This window comes from Ranitomeya imitator, chromosome 4 (assembly GCF_032444005.1).
Source record: "Ranitomeya imitator isolate aRanImi1 chromosome 4, aRanImi1.pri, whole genome shotgun sequence".
NCBI classification, from domain to species: Eukaryota; Metazoa; Chordata; class Amphibia; order Anura; family Dendrobatidae; genus Ranitomeya; species Ranitomeya imitator.
This window is the reverse complement of record NC_091285.1, coordinates 669,570,585-669,590,641: the sequence shown is the minus strand read 5'-3', so window position 1 is coordinate 669,590,641 and position 20,057 is coordinate 669,570,585. Positions and strand designations below refer to the sequence as shown.

Sequence of the window (20,057 nt, the reverse complement as noted above, 5' to 3'; positions counted from 1 at the left end):
AAGAGGTTACAGGGTAATAAAAGGATCAGGAACCGGGTTACTGTAATAAGAGGTTACAGGGTAATAAGAGGATCAGGAGCCGGGTTACTGTAATAAGAGGTTACAGGGGTAATAAGAGGATCAGGAGCCGGGTTACTGTAATAAGAGGTTACAGGGTAATAAGGGGATCAGGAGCCGGGTTACTGTAATAAGAGGTTACAGGGTAATAAGGGGATCAGGAGCCGGGTTACTGTAATAAGAGGTTACAGGGTAATAAGAGGATCAGGAGCCGGGTTACTGTAGTAAGAGGTTACAGGGTAATAAGGGGATCAGGAGCCGGGTTACTGTAATAAGAGGTTACAGGAGTAATAAGAGGATCAGGAGCCGGGTTACTGTAATAAGAGGTTACAGGGTAATAAGAGGATCAGGAGTCGGGTTACTGTAATAAGAGGCTACAGGGGTAATAAGAGGATCAGGAGCCGGGTTACTGTAATAAGAGGTTACAGGGTAATAAGAGGATCAGGAGCCGGGTTACTGTAATAAGAGGTTACAGGGTAATAAGAGGATCAGGAGCCGGGTTACTGTAATAAGAGGTTACAGGGTAATAAGAGGATCAGGAGCCGGGTTACTGTAATAAGAGGTTACAGGAGTAATAAGAGGATCAGGAGCCGGGTTACTGTAATAAGAGGTTACAGGGTAATAAGAGGATCAGGAGCCGGGTTACTGTAATAAGAGGTTACAGGAGTAATAAGAGGATCCGGAGCCGGGTTACTGTAATAAGAGGTTACAGGGTAATAGGAGGATCAGGGGCCGGGTTACTGTAATAAGAGGGTACAGGGGTAATAAGAGGATCAGGAGCCGGGTTACTGTAATAAGAGGTTACAGGGGTAATAAGAGGATCAGGAGCCGGGTTACTGTAATAAGAGGTTACAGGGTAATAAGAGGATCAGGAGCCGGGTTACTGTAATAAGAGGTTACAGGGTAATAAGAGGATCAGGAGCCGGGTTACTGTAATAAGAGGTTACAGGGTAATAAGAGGATCAGGAGCCGGGTTACTGTAATAAGAGGTTACAGGGTAATAAGAGGATCAGGAGCCGGGTTACTGTAATAAGAGGTTACAGGGTAATAAGAGGATCAGGAGCCGGGTTACTGTAATAAGAGGTTACAGGGGTAATAAGAGGATCAGGAGCCGGGTTACTGTAATAAGAGGTTACAGGGTAATAGGAGGATCAGGAGCCGGGTTACTGTAATAAGAGGTTACAGGGGTAATAAGAGGATCAGGAGCCGGGTTACTGTAATAAGAGGTTACAGGGGTAATAAGAGGATCAGGAGCCGGGTTACTGTAATAAGAGGTTACAGGGTAATAAGAGGATCAGGAGCCGGGTTACTGTAATAAGAGGTTACAGGGTAATAAGAGGATCAGGAGTCGGGTTACTGTGATCTGTGATTGTGTTCTCGCACCTGGTTGGGGCCTGTCTTTCTCCCGCTCCCGCACTCATTGACCCCGCCACTCTTGTAATTGAGCAATCATTTAGTGTTGAAATCCATCTCTCAGAGACATTTCCTTTGAACTTCAGAGAGATCACACCCTCCTTGTACACAGGGGAAGCAGTGGCGTCTGGAAACTTGAGGATCACAGAGTTCACATTGTGCCATGAGCTTTGCCTGTGCACATCCCGCACTGTACATTATGTACATTATACATATATATATATATATTTTTTTTTTCAGATTGTACTATATGTCAAGGGGTGATGGGATTGGTACTAACCCAATCCCTACAAGGTGGGAATTAGTTTTAACCATTTCAGTTCACTTGTATCATAGATCAGGACAGATTTTTGCTAGGCTGACTTCTACGTTATGGGAGGTTGCAGCAATTTGGACCCCATAATAATCATTGGGGCCCACTCCTCTCTATTTACAGAAATGCTGAAAACTTTTCTGTTCCCACAGATGGTGCCAGTTCCATCAATGCTGGAGGGACGGACACTCTTTCTGTGGTGATCAGCCTTATCATGGGCCGCACTGTCTTCTCTCTTTTCTGGTACTTATCTATATGGTCAATGCACGGATCCCCCTAATAACTTCCAGGGATGCGACCATGAACCCTGGCACCATGTCAGGCGTCAGAATCATCACTCATGCCAAGAATGGATTGATCAACCCCTTTTTGTCATTAATAACTGGATCATAAATCCCTTTATCAGGATGGAATACCCCAGCGCAGGGAGTAAAATTTATTCTATAACCCTATGTAAGTACCAAGCCCACTCTAAGCTGTCCTGAGCATAGCACAGAAATAACTGCAACTTTACTATGTGCTGTTAGCAATGCTGTCCAATTGTACTGCATTGTAAATGGCCACACTGCCCTCTTGTGGTGATAATGTATTTTGCCCTTTGTTTTATAGGTTCCTAGAAAGGAAGCACAAGCTGGCCAAAAGTAGTATGTTCAACATGTACTTGAAAAATAGGCGCACGTGTACTACTCGAAAGAACAAAGGCATATTCTAATGTATATGAATTATCACCTCACCACTGGATACAGGATAACTGTTAGTTTGGAGCGCCCAATGCTAGAACTTTGTCAGTGTCATCAACATAGAGCAACATGATGAAAATGTGAGTGATTGATCCTTTCAACTCTGCAGCCTGAAGAAAAGCAAAGTGTATTTATCACTGTACAAAAAATATTTATTATGTAATAAGCTCAGTGTATTTCAGGATAATCTCTACTTGCAAGTTTAAGGAACCGCAATGGGCTCAAATGTAGCCCCTTCATATGCAAATTCCTTTTAAACCTCCTTTAAAGATAATTATGTAACTTTACTTATTTTTATTACACGCCAGGGTATGATGAGGTGAGATTTAAAGCTCTATTATTCTTCACGAGCCACACTGGATCCACCTGTTTGTTTACTTTCATTCTCTGATGTCATCTTTATGGGACTGGACATTGTTTTTGTAATCCTGTCATGATTTACATGGCAGGTTCTTGGAGATAGACCAAAACGCATCCTGTATACTGTTCTACATCAGTAAAAGGATTTATAAACAGCTTTGAGGGATATGATTCTCACTACTATATAGACTGTATGTCCTGCAACGGGAACAATCACCTTCATGGATTCTACAATGGTGTTTAATCATGGCCATAACCTGAATGTGCTTTAAAGGGAACCTGCCACCTGAATTTGGAAGGACCGGTTTTGGGTCATATGGGCGGAGTTTTCGGGTGTTTGATTCACCCATTCCTTACCCGCTGGCTGCATGCTGGCCTCAATATTGGATTGAAGTTCATTCTCTGTCCTCCGTAGTACATGCCTGCGTAAGGCAAGATGCAAACTCGGCTTTGGGAAAATGGCCGCCGCGATCTCTTCTGCGCACGCGCGGCATCCCGCGGCCATTTTCCTGAAGCCCCGTGCAGCAGAGCACTACATCTGCGCACGCGCGGCCCCAGGAAGATGGCCGCCCGCACCGATGAAAGGATTGACAGCGCAGATCGCGCGCTGTGTCTTCACGTGGGCACAGGGAATCCGGACCTTGGACATGCGCACACCACTACGCCACCAACGGAAACCTGGGGAAGAAAAGAACGCTGTGAACACGCCCACCTGACCAGACCAGCCTGATTGACAGGCGAAAACGCCGACTTTGGTAATGTATTTCTCGGCATACATGGGGAATCAGGGTACACTACATACACCATAGTAACGCACAGCGCAGGCCCTATTTAACAGTATTTATATCTCAATCTCAAAAAACGGGGTGACAGGTTCCCTTTAAGAAATGAAGGTCAGTCAGTCCGAAAAATTGGGAAAACTTTGAAAGTGTCCCCAAGTACAGTGGCAAAAACCATCAAGCGCTACAAAGAAACTGGCTCACATGAGGACCGACCCAGGAAAGGAAGACCAAGAGTCACCTCTGCTTCTGAGGATAAGTTTATCCGAGTCACCAGCCTCAGAAATCAGAAGGTTAACAGCAGCTCAGATTAGAGACCAGGTCAATGCCACACAGAGTTCTAGCAGCAGACACATCTCTACAACTGTTAAGAGGAGACTTTGTGCAGCAGGCCTTCATGGTAAAATAGCTGCTAGGAAACCACTGCTAAGGACAGGCAACAAGCAGAAGAGACTTGTTTGGGCTAAAGAACACAAGGAATGGACATTAGACCAGTGGAAATCTGTACTTTGGTCTGATGAGTCCAAATTTGAGATCTTTGGTTCCAACCACAGTGTCTTTGTGTGACGCAGAAAAGGTGAATGGATGGACTCTACTTGCCTGGTTCCCACCGTGAAGCATGGAGGAGGTGTGATGGTGTGGGGGGGGGGGGGCTTTGCTGGTGACACTGTTGGGGATTTATTCAAAATTGAAGGCATACTGACCCAGCATGGCTACCACAGCATCTTGCAGCAGCATGCCATTTCATCTGGTTTGCATTTAATTGGTCCGTAATTTATTTTTCAACAGGACAATGACCCCAAACACACCTCCAGACTGTGTAAGGGCTATTTGACCAAGAAGGAGAGTGATGGGGTGCTACGCCAGATGACCTGGCCTCCACAGTCACCAGACCTGAACCCAATCGAGATGGTTTGGGGTGAGCTGGACCGCAGAGTGAAGGCAAAAGGGCCAACAAGTGCTAAGCATCTCTGGGAACTCCTTCAAGATTGTTAGACCATTCCTGGTGACCACCTCTTGAAGCTCATAAAGAGAATGCCAAGAGTGTGCAAAGCAGTCATCAAAGCAAAAGGTGGCTACTTTGAAGAACCTAGAATATAAGACATAATTTCAGTTGTTTCACACTTTTTTGTTACGTATATAATTCCACATGTGTTAATTCATAGTTTTGATGCCTTCAGTGTGAATGTACAATTTTCATAGTCATGAAAATACAGAAAAATCTTTAAATGAGGTGTGTCCAAACTTTTGATCTGTACTGTATATATATTAGCATATATGCTACATGGAAATATGGCTCCATGATAAACATGTTAGTCAGATAAAGAGCTTGGGAATGGCTGATTTATGGGACTAGTGGTGTAATGTGGTCAGTTTCCTTAACCAACATTGCCCCCTAGTGGCACATTTCCTTCAATAATTATTTTGGTTCCTTTGCCTCCACAAAGCACAAAATTCAGGTAAGCAAGCAGATAAGTCACGATACCACTCTTGGCAATCAGAAAAATCAGGACTCCACACTTAGGCTGTTTCCATGGTCAGATAACACTGCGGGTTTGATGCCGTGTACAGCCACAGCGTCAAACCCGCAGCGTTCAGATGTTACAGCATAGTGGAGGGGATTTTAAGAAATCCCCCATCTCCACTAAGCGTTCAGAGACCCAGGCAGCAGACCTGTGTAACCGGACATGCGGCGCGTCTTTATAGACCGCAGCAGGTCTATTTACGATGTGGAGATGCTCAGTCCCCGCAGTGTAAATTTCCCATTGACTATCGTTAGATGCAGTAAAACTGCATCTAATTATTACTCACATCCATAACTGCAGAAACGCAGCTTACTACGCATGCAAACTAATTTAAATAACCTTACCTTGAGGCTGTGTGCACACATTGCGTTTTTTCGCTATAAAAACGCATATGTATGCATCATTTATAATGCATTACACAATTTGTGCATATGTTGCGTTGTTTTTTTTCTGCAAAAATAAAAAGCAGTATGTTCATTAATTTTGCAGATTTCCCACTATATTATTTCATTTGGAACCTCCGGAAAAAATCTGTACAAAATGTGAGAAAAGCGCGCAAAAAACGCATGGGGATTTCTTGCAGAAAATGTCTGGTTTTGTTCAGGAATATTCTGCAAGAAATCCTGATGTGTGCATTATCCATGGCCCCTTCCTAGGCTATTAATATCAGCCCGCAGGTGTCTGCACAGCCTTTGCTGGTCATTAATTATAGGAGGCCCCACATTTTTTTGAGGGGTCCCCTATTTTAAATAGCCAGTAAAGGCCAAGTATACAGCTGTGAGCTGATATTCATAGCCGAGGAAGCTCCATGGGTATTACCCCCGTTCCAGGCTATAAACATTGCCCCACAGGTGCTGGCTTTCCCTCTGCTGGTTTTGAAAATTGCACGGGAGCTCATGCAAAAATTAAAAGAAAAAAAAGGTTTTAAACTTTCAAATTTTTTACATCCATAAACCAGCTAGTCATGCTGTGCAAAATTTTTAAGTAACACTTGCTATGTCTACTTCACATCTGCATCATTTTTGAAACGTCATTTTGTTTTGTTAGGAAGTTGTAAGGGTTTAATTTTTTTTTTTTTTGGGACCACATCACATTTGAAGTCACTTTGAGGGATCTATATGATAGAAAATACCCGAACATAACACCATTGTAAAAACTACACCCCTCAATGAGCTCAAAACCACACGCAAGATGTTTATTAACCCTTCAGGTGTTTCACAGAAACTGAAGCAATGTGGGGGAAAAAAAAAAAAAAAACTAACATTTTAAATTTTCCCAATATATTTTTTATACCCAAATTTTGCCTTTTCACAAGGGTAACATGAGAAAAATGACCATGCAATTTTTTTCTGTAATTTCTACCGCAGTACAAAGATACCTGAAATGTGGGGGAAAACTACGGTTTTGCACACGGCAGGGATCATAAGGGAAGGAGCGCCTATTGACTTTTGGAGTGCTAAATTTGCTGGAATAGATAGCCATGGAACCCCTCTACAAATGATCATTTTGGATACTGCAGTGGAGAAAACAAAAAAAAAAAAATTTTTCCCCAAAATATGTTGTTCATTTTCACAAGGATAACAGGAGAAAATGAGCAGTAACTGGTTATGCAGTGTCTCCTGAGTACCCTACATGTAATCGGAAACTACTTTTTAGGCACAGTGCAGAGGCGTCATATAGTGCAGACTTTACTGTTATGGTTTGCGGGTGCCATGACCCACTGGAAAGCACATGAGGTGCCAGAACAGAAGAACCCCCCATAAGTGACCCCATTATACAAACTACACCTCAATGAATTCATTAGGGGTGCAGTTATATTAACAGCACAGGTGTGTCACATATACCATTGGGTGAATCCAATATATAAAGCTGTGTGTGTGTGTCCGGGATTGGCATCTGCACCGTCGCAGCTACAGCCACAAAATTTTGCACAGTCACACGTCTGGACCCCGAGAGCGTCATAGGCTATGTTGTGAGGCGAAATTTTAACCCCGCGCTTTCCAATTCACCAAACAATTTTGCCCCTATCTACATAATGGGAGAAAAAGTGAAAAGTGTTGGAGGCAAATTGACAGCTGCCAGATGTGGACAAGGGGGACTTAAAGAGTGAGAGCGATGGCGCCAAAGAGTATATACCGTACAGATGCCAAGGTGAGGCCCCGACATGGGATACTCACACGGGGATATGAACACACAAAATGCGCCACACACTACCACGTGCTTGAACACATATACAACCCTCAGCACACATTTCGCCACATAAGTCGAAACACAAAAGTCACCGCTCAAAACTTGCCACGCGCAACACTCACCTCATGGAAAACTCGCCACACGCAAAACTTGCATACGTGGAAAAATTGCCACATGCACAAAAGTTGCAACACATGCAAAGGTTGCCTCACAATAAACTTGCACATACTCAAAACGCACCACACAAAACTCGCCACGCGCAAAACTTGCTGCACTAACCTGTCACATGCAACTCGACACAAAGTTGCTACACGCATGTCGCCACACGCAACTCACACAACTTGACACACGAAACTCACCCTAAAACACACAAGTCTGGTATCCTCCAAAAATAATAATCTGATTAATAAGCAGACAAACTACTAGAGCAACAAATGTACCATATAGGAAATACGGCAGCTGTCAGTCACATGACCTGTCTACTCTGTGTATGTGTGAGCTAATATATACTGCCAGGGGGAGGGCTTCCTGTTGGCTGGGGTTTTATCAGGCTGCCAATTTAGCTTACAAATACTGAGGTATAAATACTGAGCAAATAACGTGTGAACGAGGTCTAATACAGGAGGAGATGACATACAGCAGGTATATACTATATACAGGGGAGATGACACAGGTATATACTATATAGGGGAGACGACAGGTATATACTATATACAGGGGAGATGACATACAGATATATACAGGAGATGACAGGTATATACTATATACAGGAGGAGATGACAAATATATACAGGAGATGAGATATATACTATATACAGGAGATGACGGTATATACTATATACAGGAGATGGCACACAGGTATATACTATTTACAGGAGAGATGACCGGTATATACTATATACAGAGATGACCCAGGTATACACTATATACAGGAGATTACATACAGGTATATACTATATATAGATGACATACAGGTATATAGTATATACAGAAGAGATGACATACAGGTATATACAGGAGAGGACATACAGATGTATACTATACTTAAGGGAGATGACAAACATGTATATACTGAGGGGAAAAAGGTGTGAGTGCAAATAGTGGAGTGATCGGAACAGATGTGAGGTCGAAATGACAAGTGTTAAAGGGGAATGAGAGGCGTGATGGAAAATAAGAGAAGTGAGGTGCTATAACTAACCACAGATATTTACCATGCCCAGGCAACGCCGGGCTCTTCAGCTAGTAATAAATAACATTTTTCACCAATACGGTTTCAGCCCAACATTTATTTTCACACAGTGATTGAAAAAAAAAAAAAAAATCCCCATAGTTTGTCCCACAATTTTTCGCAACGTGGAAATACCGTACTGTTTAGCCACATGGTGGAGTCTGGAGGCAAGGAACGCCATTTGACTTTTGAAGAGCAGATTTATTTGCGGACTTCTTGATGTGCCTGAACAGTAGAATCCCCCCAGTGATGCCTTATTGGAAATCGCACCCCTTTGGGAATTTATTTACAGGTGCAGCGATTGACTATAGGACTCTTCCAGATAAACACGTAGTGGAAATTGCATGTCTGCCATTGTAGTGCCCATACATTATTGGGCTCAGCTGATGTTGCTGGAGACTTGTTTTCAGGCACATGACTTTGATTGTTTTCTACTCAAAATTGTGGGAGGCAGAATGAACAATTCAGGAATTGTTTTGGTTCTTTTATTTTAATGCTGCTCAATCTGTGGTGAGAGGGACTAGACTGCTTTATTCTTCAGGTCAGGGACGTAAGAAGAATAAAGTGTCAGGACAGGAAAACCCTGAATTATGCCCATCACTGGGGGTCTTAGATGATACCCCCTCCTTCCATACACAAGTTTCTTTACAGAATGTGACCTCTGTTGATTTTGGTACCAGTAAGGATAAATTACAACAAGCCAGTAGGAACTAGTAACTTTATTCAAAGAACGAGACTAAATGGTGGCATCCCCCAGGCAGAGGATGGAGGTGGCAGCAGCAGGGTCCGGACCACAGGTCTGTGCACGTGAGGAGCCCCTCAGCCACAGGGGACACTTCACAAGAGTCGGGGCAGCTCAGTTCTCCTTGGAGAAATATTCCTTGCTGTCCTTCACACTGGGCTTGATTGTGCGGCTGCCGGGTTTCCATCCAGCAGGACAAACTAAAAAAGGAAAGACCGAAGGAGACAGGTCAGGGGGATGGTCCAAGGGTGAGGAAACTATTATTATTAATGTATCAGAAGTTTTGGCATCTCATTTTTGAACCCAGCAGCTGAAGCAGAGTCCGATGCTTATACTACAACTGTGGCACCAAATAAAGCCAGTAATGAGCCCCAGGTAAGCAACCAATAGGTAAGGAAGGGGGGAAAGGAAGACTGAAGCAGGCGAGTAAAATACAGCTTGTGCATAAAATCTAATTATGAAGCATCATACACCTGAGTATATGTGATCACTGCTGTATAATATATAAGTGCACAGCTGGGATCCACTACAGTCCCGGCCTGTTTGTTAGGCAATCCCCACACGTGTTGTGTCTAACAGCCGTGAGGACAAACATAATATTCGAGCAAGGCCGATATCGTTTTATCAGAGCACGCTCGCTCCTCACTAGACATAACCCTCTGTCATTCAATTTACATGACCCCATACCAGCACTATTAATGAATTCGATATTAAAAGGTTAGGACTTTTGCTATTATAAGAGGCATTAATCAGGAACTTATTGATAAATTATAGCATTTAATATATTTACACCTGGGCACAATACCGGGACTGTGGACCCCAGCTGTTATACTCTAGAATATGTATACAGCAGTGATCCAACTCACTGGGGGTATGATACTTCATAGTTATACAAGACGACTAAAATATAACTTCTTTTCCCCCCTTATAGTGGTGCACACCTATGTAAATTAATCTCCGATAAGATCGGACAACTCATTTATTGCAATCAACAAAATAGTTTTGTAGTGAGCCCATGTATATTAGCGCTAGGTTATGAGGCTCCCTCCCGTTACACTAAGAAGCGTTAATGATGAGCGAACGTGCTGGGATAAGGTGTTAATTTTGCTCGGGTGCTAACAGTCTTCAGCGTGCACAAATAATATGTTCGAGTCCTCGCGGCAGCATGTATCGTGGCTGTTTGACAGCTGCAACACATGCAGGGATTTCCCGTTTATTAGACAATCCCTGCATCTGTCGAACAGCCACGAGACACAGATGCAGGGATTAACATGAGCACGCCAAAGACTTCGTTAACACACGAGCATGCTCAGATAACACCTTTTCTGAGCATGTGGCTCATCACTAATAAGCATTCACTGAAAAAAAAAAAACAACAAACATCAGTCCTAACGGGGGTCCGCGTCTCACCCTCTCCGTGTTTGTCGGTGAACTGGAACGCCTGCACCAGTCGCAGCACCTCATCTACACAGCGACCGACCGGCAGATCATTGATGGTAATCTGACGGAGGATGCCCTTGTTGTCAATGATAAATAGACCCCTAAAGAGAAGAATGTGGTCAGCCATAGCAGGTGTCAGGAGGTGGGAGAGAATGTAACAGATATTTCACTGAAGACCTTACCTGTATGCGACACCATCTTCCTCCTTCAGAACGCCGTAGTCCTTGGAGATTGTGCGTTTTAGGTCTGACAGCAGAGGGATGTTCATGGGGCCCAGACCCCCATCTTTGCGGGGAATATTAGTCCTGAGAGGAGAAAAATCCATTGCAGATTAGGTCTCTACTTACACATCGTGTGAGCACTTCTGGCACTACAGCTTTATACAGAAAATTGAAGATGGGAAAATGGACTTTTGCGATAGCCGTTATCCAGTGAATAACGATGATCACGTGACTGGAGACCGTAGAAACCAACCCGAATCATGTTCTCTGGGGTCTCAGCTACACCTGGTAGCCAAAACTGAAGATTTTCTGACACTAAGGGGCACGATAACCTTATTTCTCAGTAGAGTTAAAAAGCAGCGCTAAGTAATAAGGCCCTTTAACTGCAGTCCTTAAAAAGGCATGTCAGTGGTCGTTAAGGGGTATCAAAAAATGTATAAAAATTAGTTAACCCTTTAATGACCGCCAAAAACATCTTTACTGACCCAAGATATAAGAGATTAGTATCCCCATACAGGTGACCATCCAGCAGCTGTCAGCTGTCCACTATAGCTGACAACTTGCCACGATCAGTGTCGGCACCGTCAATATCTGCTTAACCCCTTAGATGCTGCTGTTAATCGTGACTACATCATATAAATGGTTACCAGAGTGTGGGGGCTTCCTCTTTATCCCCATCCCGAGATCATGATTGTGTGGTCCTGATTTTTGCTGTGGCAAGTCACAGCCAAATAGCGGCCTCAGAGTCTGTCGGCTACAGCGGCCTGTTCAGAAATTATCGGCATTTAGGTGGTAAAAACACTCATTTTCATGCCACTTTGCACCAATTCCTGAACAGCACCTGAAGGGTTAATAAACTATCTGACAGATGTTTTCAGTATGTCAGGGGGTGCTGTTTTTAAGATGGTATCACTTTTGGAGGGTTTCCAATATGACGCAACCCCAAAGTCACTTCAAACCTTAGTAAGTTCTTCAAAAATATAAAATTGTTAATTTCCTTGAAAAATAAAAAAGTGAAAGATTGCAGCTACATTTTTAATCCTCCTAACAAAATAAAAACATTTTACAAATGGTGCTGATGTAAAGCAGACATGAGGGAAATGTTATTTGTTAATGTTTTTTTCTGTGGTATGACTGGATTAAATGGTACAGGAAAGATCTATATCTTGGTACCGTGTTTAGGTACCGTCACAACGATTTCATTAACGCTATGGTTGCTCGTCACCGCTCTGCTTTACGGCCGGCGCTTACACAGTGCAGGGAAGCTGACACCGGGGGACGCGACAGACACCGGAATGTAAGTATGTAGTGTTTGTTTTTTTTACATTTACAATGGTAACCAGGGTAAACATCGGGTTACTAAGCACGGCCCTGCGCTTAGTAACCTGATATTTACCCTGGTTACCCGGGGACTTCGGCATCGTTGGTCGCTGGAGAGCTGTCTGTGTGACAGCTTCCCAGCGACCACACAACGACTTACCAACGGCCATGTCGTATCGCTGGTCGTGATCGTTGGTAAATCGTTAAGTGTAACGGTACCTTTAGCCAGTAGATAGAAAAATATTTAGAATTGAGAGTCCTCAGTGGTTGATACCTTTTAATGGCTAACTGAAAAGATGGCAACAAACTGCAAGATTTCGAGACTACACAGGTCTCTTCATCAGGCAAAGACTAATTAAGAGACCTGTGTAGTCTCGAAAGCTTGCAATGGATTAAATGGATAATCAATGTTTGAAAATTGCTAAAATTATATAATATATATATTTTTTTTTTACAAATTAACAAAACAAAGGGACACTGGTCAGATTGCAAAAATTTGACTTGGTTACTAAGGGGTCAACACACAGAAGTGCTCTACACTGTACTGACCATTCTCAGGCACAGCAGCTCAGCTCCTATGGATGTAAACAGAAGCAGAGCTGCAGTACCAAGAAAATCCACTAGAGTGTACAGATCTGTGACGTCCTGGCTCCATACAACGTACTTCTCGCCATTGTGGGTCAGTGGGGGTCCCTAGTGTCAGACCCCCACTGATCTGATTTGGAGGTAGCCCTGAACAACCCCTATAAATTAAGGCACAAATGAGGTACAGAGGGAGCCCCCTCACCATTTAGAGGTTACTGCATTGGACTGCAGCACTGAAAGTGTTACTGGCCGGGTCAGAGTACCCCTGATCTCCACTGCAGTAGCAGCACAAGTTACACATTACAGCGCTCAGTGTACGTTACACTGCATCTCACCAACACTGTAGATTTACAGAATTGCCCATTTTAAGCCCGAGCCCATTGTATTCCAGCTGAGAAATGCAAGTGTACACGGCTGACCGGAGGCGAGCTGGACGACTGCATTCTCAGCCATATCTGCAGGGGGCGTACGTCAGAGCCACTATATCAGTCACTGAAGCAATGAGACGTGAAGGGTGACACTACTAAACCACAAGGACGTCTGGTGCAAGGATCAAGTTTCTAGGATGGTTGGGACAACACCCAATGGGGAGACAAGCAGAACATGGTCACCGACCACCGTAATCTGCAGCCGCTGCTTGTGCAGCACATAGGGCAGCAGCTGCAGGCAGCAGATAAGACGTCTCCTTCTGCAGAACAGTTATGTGAAGGGTCTGCATCATATGTGCAGGGTGGAGACCCTCAGAGATAAGGGTGGATGCGGCCCATGATTACCACCTCCACACCCTGCACTATTCTGCTGAGTTTTTGTGCTCCTGTATTAACCATTCACCACCATGGTAGGAGTCACTTACCAGGGCCCGGCGTCACAATTAGTGCTGCAGATGCCAGTAAGTCGGCACTTTACAACAGCTGCAGAATGGTCTAGGAAATCTAAATGTACCCCATTGCTTATAGGTCTGCAAAGATCAGGCTCTGCAAAGTCCATAAAGCTGCGATTGGATTATATGCAGCTCCTCTTGTGTTAGTAGGTTGCATGTAATCGAAGTCACACCAACAAGGGGCAGCCAGCAAAGAAAGGCACGCTAATGGCTAGGACCGGTGCACAAGCTACCCGCTGGTCCTACACGTCCTGGGACGTCACCAGAACTACTCACATGGCATTGTGAGTATCCGGCAGGAGTTACCCTTTTAGTATGTTACCGCCTCCAGCAAAACCTACTGTCCTGATTGCAGCATTAATTTACACCTTCGTCCATAAAGAAAGTCAGGATCTCACCATGCCAGGTGTGAGAAGTGCGAGTCCACAGATGCTCCAATAACTTCACAGCCGATCTTACGGAATTCCTCCGCGTGTTCACTGAAGGCGATGATCTCTGTAGGGCAGACGAAGGTGAAGTCCAGAGGGTAGAAGAACAGGACGACATATTTACCTGTCAAAGGAAAAACAGCTCAGCTACATCACTGTACTCAATATACAGAGGGGACAGGGAGAGCGATCATTAAGGCAAGGAGCCCCCACTACTCAGCAATTCCCATTGTCAGCGCCCGTTCTGGACTCCTCTCCTGAATCATGAATCAATATTTCTGACTCAGGTAATTGTCCCTTTAACTAAGAACATCATTTCTAATATGCAAACGTTGCAAATCAGACTTTACCGGATATGTGGTGCACATAACCTGCAACTCACATACAACAAACAGGACACCCAACCAACACCACAGCCCTCCAGCACCACCAAGGGGCCACACTACAGCCAGTCCTGAAATACAGATCCCCCCGGCATGTGCTCTGCTGAAAAAGGTGCAACATAATGGCCCCGAGCAAGTCACTCAATGTCCATAATGGAAAGTGAAGGGTCACCCATCAGACCACCATTGTCTAAGGATGCATCACCCAAAGATAAAACCATTAATGGGAGTCTGGCAGCCCGAATTGAGTATGAACCAAGATATTGCTTAGAAAGCCTTGGTGCATCCTGAGTGGGGCCCAGAGTGTGCACTGACCACCCACTGGTTATGCTGGTCCCTACCTCCCTCACTGGTGACCGACAGCACGGTTTTCCCAGGGATGACCACTCTGCAGAGTAAGAAAAGGCAACCATTGGGGGTTAAGCCACAAGCCAGAGGGGAGGCCCAGGGCGCCACGCACACCAGAGGGGAGGCCCAGGGCGCCACGCACACCAGAGGGGAGGCCCAGGGCGCCACATTAACATTTATAACCATATTTGATTAAACTGCAGTTTTAGCAGAACGGTCACAGCAACCACATCTGTTTATAGCGATCATATTCCTATCTGCTTATGTCTTACAGTCCTGCTTGGGCTTTAGGAAATCACTCGTGCCTAGAGGACCCTTTAAACATGATAATTTCCGTAATGGGAGGATTGTGAGAGGAGCGCAGTACACTCCATTAGTAACACCCAGAAATAGCAATATTAGGCCAGGTTCACATTTACATCTGTGCGCAGCGTACACATATCTTTTACACTGTACGCAGGGACATGTTTTTTGCATGCGTTCGTAAGCAGATATATACGCATGCGTCGTTTTCAGGTGTGCGGCGGGGTCTGGAGAACGCAACATGTTGCTTTTTTTGATGCATCAAATATTTCGCAATCATCCACATGCAGCAATTTGCATCCGAAAAATCCATTACTGTCTATAGGAACGCATTGGTACGGAAGGACAGGTGTACTTTAGACTGCACATATCAGAAAATGATGTCACTGTCCCCACCATGCGCATAAAAATCACAAACACATGCTAAAACGCATTTACACGCATGCACACGCAGCATTTGGGTTTGCATCATGCGCAAGATGATGCAGAGGCGTAAGCATGCTTTTGCTTGAGTTAGCGCATGCATTTGCGCATGCAGATACACTGTAGACACATACGCAAATGTGAACTTAACCTTAGAGCCCCCAAGCACCAGCACCATATATATACAGTCACGTCGCTCACCCCTGTAGTCCGCCAGCTTAATTTCCTTAAACTCGCCATTCACAACCGCAGTGGCCTGGAAGTCTGGAGCGGGCTTCCCAATGTGAGCATTCCCAGCAGCCATGATGTCTGAGGAAAAGGAAAAGAAAACAAATGGAGTAAACCATGAATAAAATACACACAAAATAACTTCTCCAGGAAACAGAGCGAGAAATCCCAGAGGAGTAACTCCATCACTAACTACACATAGGGGCCCCAAGTACCCCTCAGCCCACCAGTAGCCCCCTCAGCCCACCAGTAGCCCCCTCAGCACACCAGCCTCCATGCCTTGCTAACCTCCTTCTATCGTGTCTCACCGCACACGGCGCGCGCTCCCCTCACACTGACCCTTATACATCCGCGGACTCTACCACTGAAGGACACAGCGGGTGGCAACAGTTCATCCCTCTCCGTTTGCATTCAACGACGATTAATTGAGCTGCTTACACCGCGATAGTGATAACACAATGAAAGTCATCTCAGCGGCTGACAAAGCTGTAAGTAATTTTGGAAGAGACGAGGAAAACACTCCCCCATTCTGCTCTGCTAAATAGACTCGTCCACACCTGCCGTCTTCTTCTCAGAGCATCCTCTGTGAGAGATCACGTCACGTGACACGGCCCTGTACACTGTATATATAATATATGGGGCACACATAGTCCTCCTGTATACTGTATATATAATATATGGGGCACGTCTGCAGGCACTGTGCGCTGAGGATTCACACGTCTGCAGGCACTGTGCGCTGTGAGGATTCACACGTCTGCAGGCACTGTGCGCTGTGAGGATTCACACGTCTGCAGGCACTGTGCGCTGTGAGGATTCACACGTCTGCAGGCACTGTGCGCTGTGAGGATTCACACGTCTGCAGGCACTGTGCGCTGTGAGGATTCACACGTCTGCAGGCACTGTGCGCTGTGAGGATTCACACGTCTGCAGGCACTGTGCGCTGAGGATTCACACGTCTGCAGGCACTGTGCGCTGTGAGGATTCACACGTCTGCAGGCACTGTGTGCTGTGAGGATTCACACTTCTGCAGGCAATGTGCGCTGTGAGGATTCACACGTCTGCAGGCACTGTGTGCTGTGAGGATTCACACGTCTGCAGACACTGTGTCCTGTGAGGATTCACACTTCTGCAGGCAATGTGCGCTGTGAGGATTCACACGTCTGCAGGCACTGTGTGCTGTGAGGAGTCACACGTCTGCAGGCACTGTGTGCTGTGAGGATTCACACATCTGCAGGCACTGTGTGCTGTGAGGAGTCACATGTCTGCAGGCAATGTGCGCTGTGAGGATTCACACGTCTGCAGGCACTGTGTGCTGTGAGGAGTCACACGTCTGCAGACACTATGTGCTGTGAGGATTCACACATCTGCAGGCACTGTGTGCTGTGAGGAGTCACATGTCTGCAGGCACTGTGCGCTGTGAGGATTCACATGTCTGCAGGCACTGTCCGCTGTGAGGATTCACACAATTGCAGGCACTGTGTGCTGTGAGGAGTCACACGTCTGCAGACACTGTGTGCTGTGAGGATTCACACATCTGCAGGCACTGTGTGCTGTGAGGATTCACACGTCTGCAGGCACTGTGCGCTGTGAGGATTCACACGTTTGCAGGCACTGTGTGCTGTGAAGAGTCACACGTCTGCAGACACTGTGTGCTGTGAGGATTCTCACATCTGCAGGCACTGTGTGCTGTGAGGATTCACATGCCTGCAGGCGCTGTGCGCTGAGAGGATTCACACGTCTGCAGGCACTGTGCGCTGTGAGGATTCACACGTTTGCAGGCACTGTGTGCTGTGAGGATTCACACGTCTGCAGGCACTGTGCGCTGTGAGGATTCACACGTTTGCAGGCACTGTGTGCTGTGAGGAGTCACATGTCTGCAGGCACTGTGCGCTGTGAGGATTCACATGTCTGCAGGCACTGTCCGCTGTGAGGATTCACACAATTGCAGGCACTGTGTGCTGTGAGGAGTCACACGTCTGCAGACACTGTGTGCTGTGAGGATTCACACATCTGCAGGCACTGTGTGCTGTGAGGATTCACACGTCTGCAGGCACTGTGCGCTGTGAGGATTCACACGTTTGCAGGCACTGTGTGCTGTGAGGAGTCACATGTCTGCAGGCACTGTGCGCTGTGAGGATTCACATGTCTGCAGGCACTGTCCGCTGTGAGGATTCACACAATTGCAGGCACTGTGTGCTGTGAGGAGTCACACGTCTGCAGACACTGTGTGCTGTGAGGATTCACACATCTGCAGGCACTGTGTGCTGTGAGGATTCACACGTCTGCAGGCACTGTGCGCTGTGAGGATTCACACGTTTGCAGGCACTGTGTGCTGTAAAGAGTCACACGTCTGCAGACACTGTGTGCTGTGAGGATTCTCACATCTGCAGGCACTGTGTGCTGTGAGGATTCACATGCCTGCAGGCGCTGTGCGCTGAGAGGATTCACACGTCTGCAGGCACTGTGCGCTGTGAGGATTCACACGTTTGCAGGCACTGTGCGCTGTGAGGATTCACACGTCTGCAGGCACTGTGTGCTGTGAGGAGTCACAAGTCTGCAGGCACTGTGTGCTGTGAGGATTCACACATCTGCAGACACTGTGTGCTGTGAGGATTCACACGTCTGCAGGCACTGTGAGGATTCACACGTTTGCAGACACTGTGTGCTGTGAGGAGTCACACGTCTGCAGGCACTGTGCGCTGAGGATTCACACGTCTGCAGGCACTGTGCGCTGAGGATTCACACGTCTGCAGGCACTGTGCGCTGAGGATTCACACGTCTGCAGACACTGTGTGCTGTGAGGATTCACACATCTGCAGGCACTGTGTGCTGTGAGGAGTCACACATCTGCAGGCACTGTGCGCTGTGAGGATTCACACGTCTGCAGACACTGTGTCCTGTGAGGATTCACACGTCTGCAGGCACTGTGCGCTGAGGATTCACACGTCTGCAGGCAATGTGCGCTGTGAGGATTCACACGTCTGCAGGCACTGTGTGCTGTGAGGAGTCACACGTCTGCAGACACTGTGTGCTGTGAGGATTCCCACATCTGCAGGCACTGTGTGCTGTGAGGATTCACATGTCTGCAGGCACTGTGCGCTGTGAGGATTCACACGTCTGCAGGCACTGTCCGCTGTGAGGATTCACACGATTGCAGGCACTGTGTGCTGTGAAGAGTCACACGTCTGCAGACACTGTGTGCTGTGAGGATTCACACATCTGCAGGCACTGTGTGCTGTGAGGATTCACATGCCTGCAGGCACTGTGCGCTGTGAGGATTCACACGTCTGCAGGCACTGTGCGCTGTGAGGATTCACACGTTTGCAGGCACTGTGTGCTGTGAAGAGTCACACGTCTGCAGACACTGTGTGCTGTGAGGATTCTCACATCTGCAGGCACTGTGTGCTGTGAGGATTCACATGCCTGCAGGCGCTGTGCGCTGTGAGGATTCACACGTCTGCAGGCACTGTGCGCTGTGAGGATTCACACGTTTGCAGGCACTGTGTGCTGTGAGGATTCACACGTCTGCAGGCACTGTGCGCTGTGAGGATTCACACGTCTGCAGGCACTGTGCGCTGTGAGGATTCACACGTCTGCAGGCACTGTGCGCTGTGAGGATTCACACGTCTGCAGACACTGTGTGCTGTGAGGATTCACACGTCTGCAGGCACTGTGTGCTGTGAGGAGTCACAAGTCTGCAGGCACTGTGTGCTGTGAGGATTCACACATCTGCAGACACTGTGTGCTGTGAGGATTCACACGTCTGCAGGCACTGTGAGGATTCACACGTCTGCAGACACTGTGCTGTGAGGAGTCACACATCTGCAGACACTGTGTGCTGTGAAGAGTCACACGTCTGCAGGCACTGTGCACTGTGAGGATTCACACTGCTGCAGGCACTATGTGCTGTGAGGATTCACACGTCTGCAGACACTGTGTGCTGTGAGGATTCACACGTCTGCAGGCACTGTGCGCTGTGAGGATTCACACTTCTGCAGGCACTGTGCGCTGTGAGCACTCACACGTCTGCAGGCACTGTGCGCTGTGAGGATTCACACGTCTGCAGGCACTGTGCGCTGTGAGGAATCACACGTCTGCAGGAGCTGCGCGCTGTGAGGATTCACACGTCTGCAGGCACTGCGTGCTGTGA

At 46.5% G+C, this 20,057-nt stretch overlaps 1 protein-coding gene across 1 annotated transcript; it reads right to left on the bottom strand.

Annotated features, from left to right (window-relative positions):
• Positions 1 to 9,310: 9,310 nt before the first annotated feature.
• On the bottom strand, positions 9,311 to 16,324 carry PRDX2 (peroxiredoxin 2). Its single transcript, XM_069767237.1, has 6 exons — positions 16,196 to 16,324; positions 15,881 to 15,988; positions 14,193 to 14,346; positions 10,971 to 11,093; positions 10,759 to 10,889; positions 9,311 to 9,548 (listed from the first exon to the last, which is right to left on the bottom strand). Exons 2-6 carry the CDS (start codon positions 15,981 to 15,983, stop codon positions 9,463 to 9,465), a joined length of 597 nt encoding a protein of 198 aa, XP_069623338.1. The 5' UTR covers positions 15,984 to 15,988; positions 16,196 to 16,324; the 3' UTR covers positions 9,311 to 9,462.
• Between the last annotated feature and the right edge of the window lie 3,733 nt (positions 16,325 to 20,057).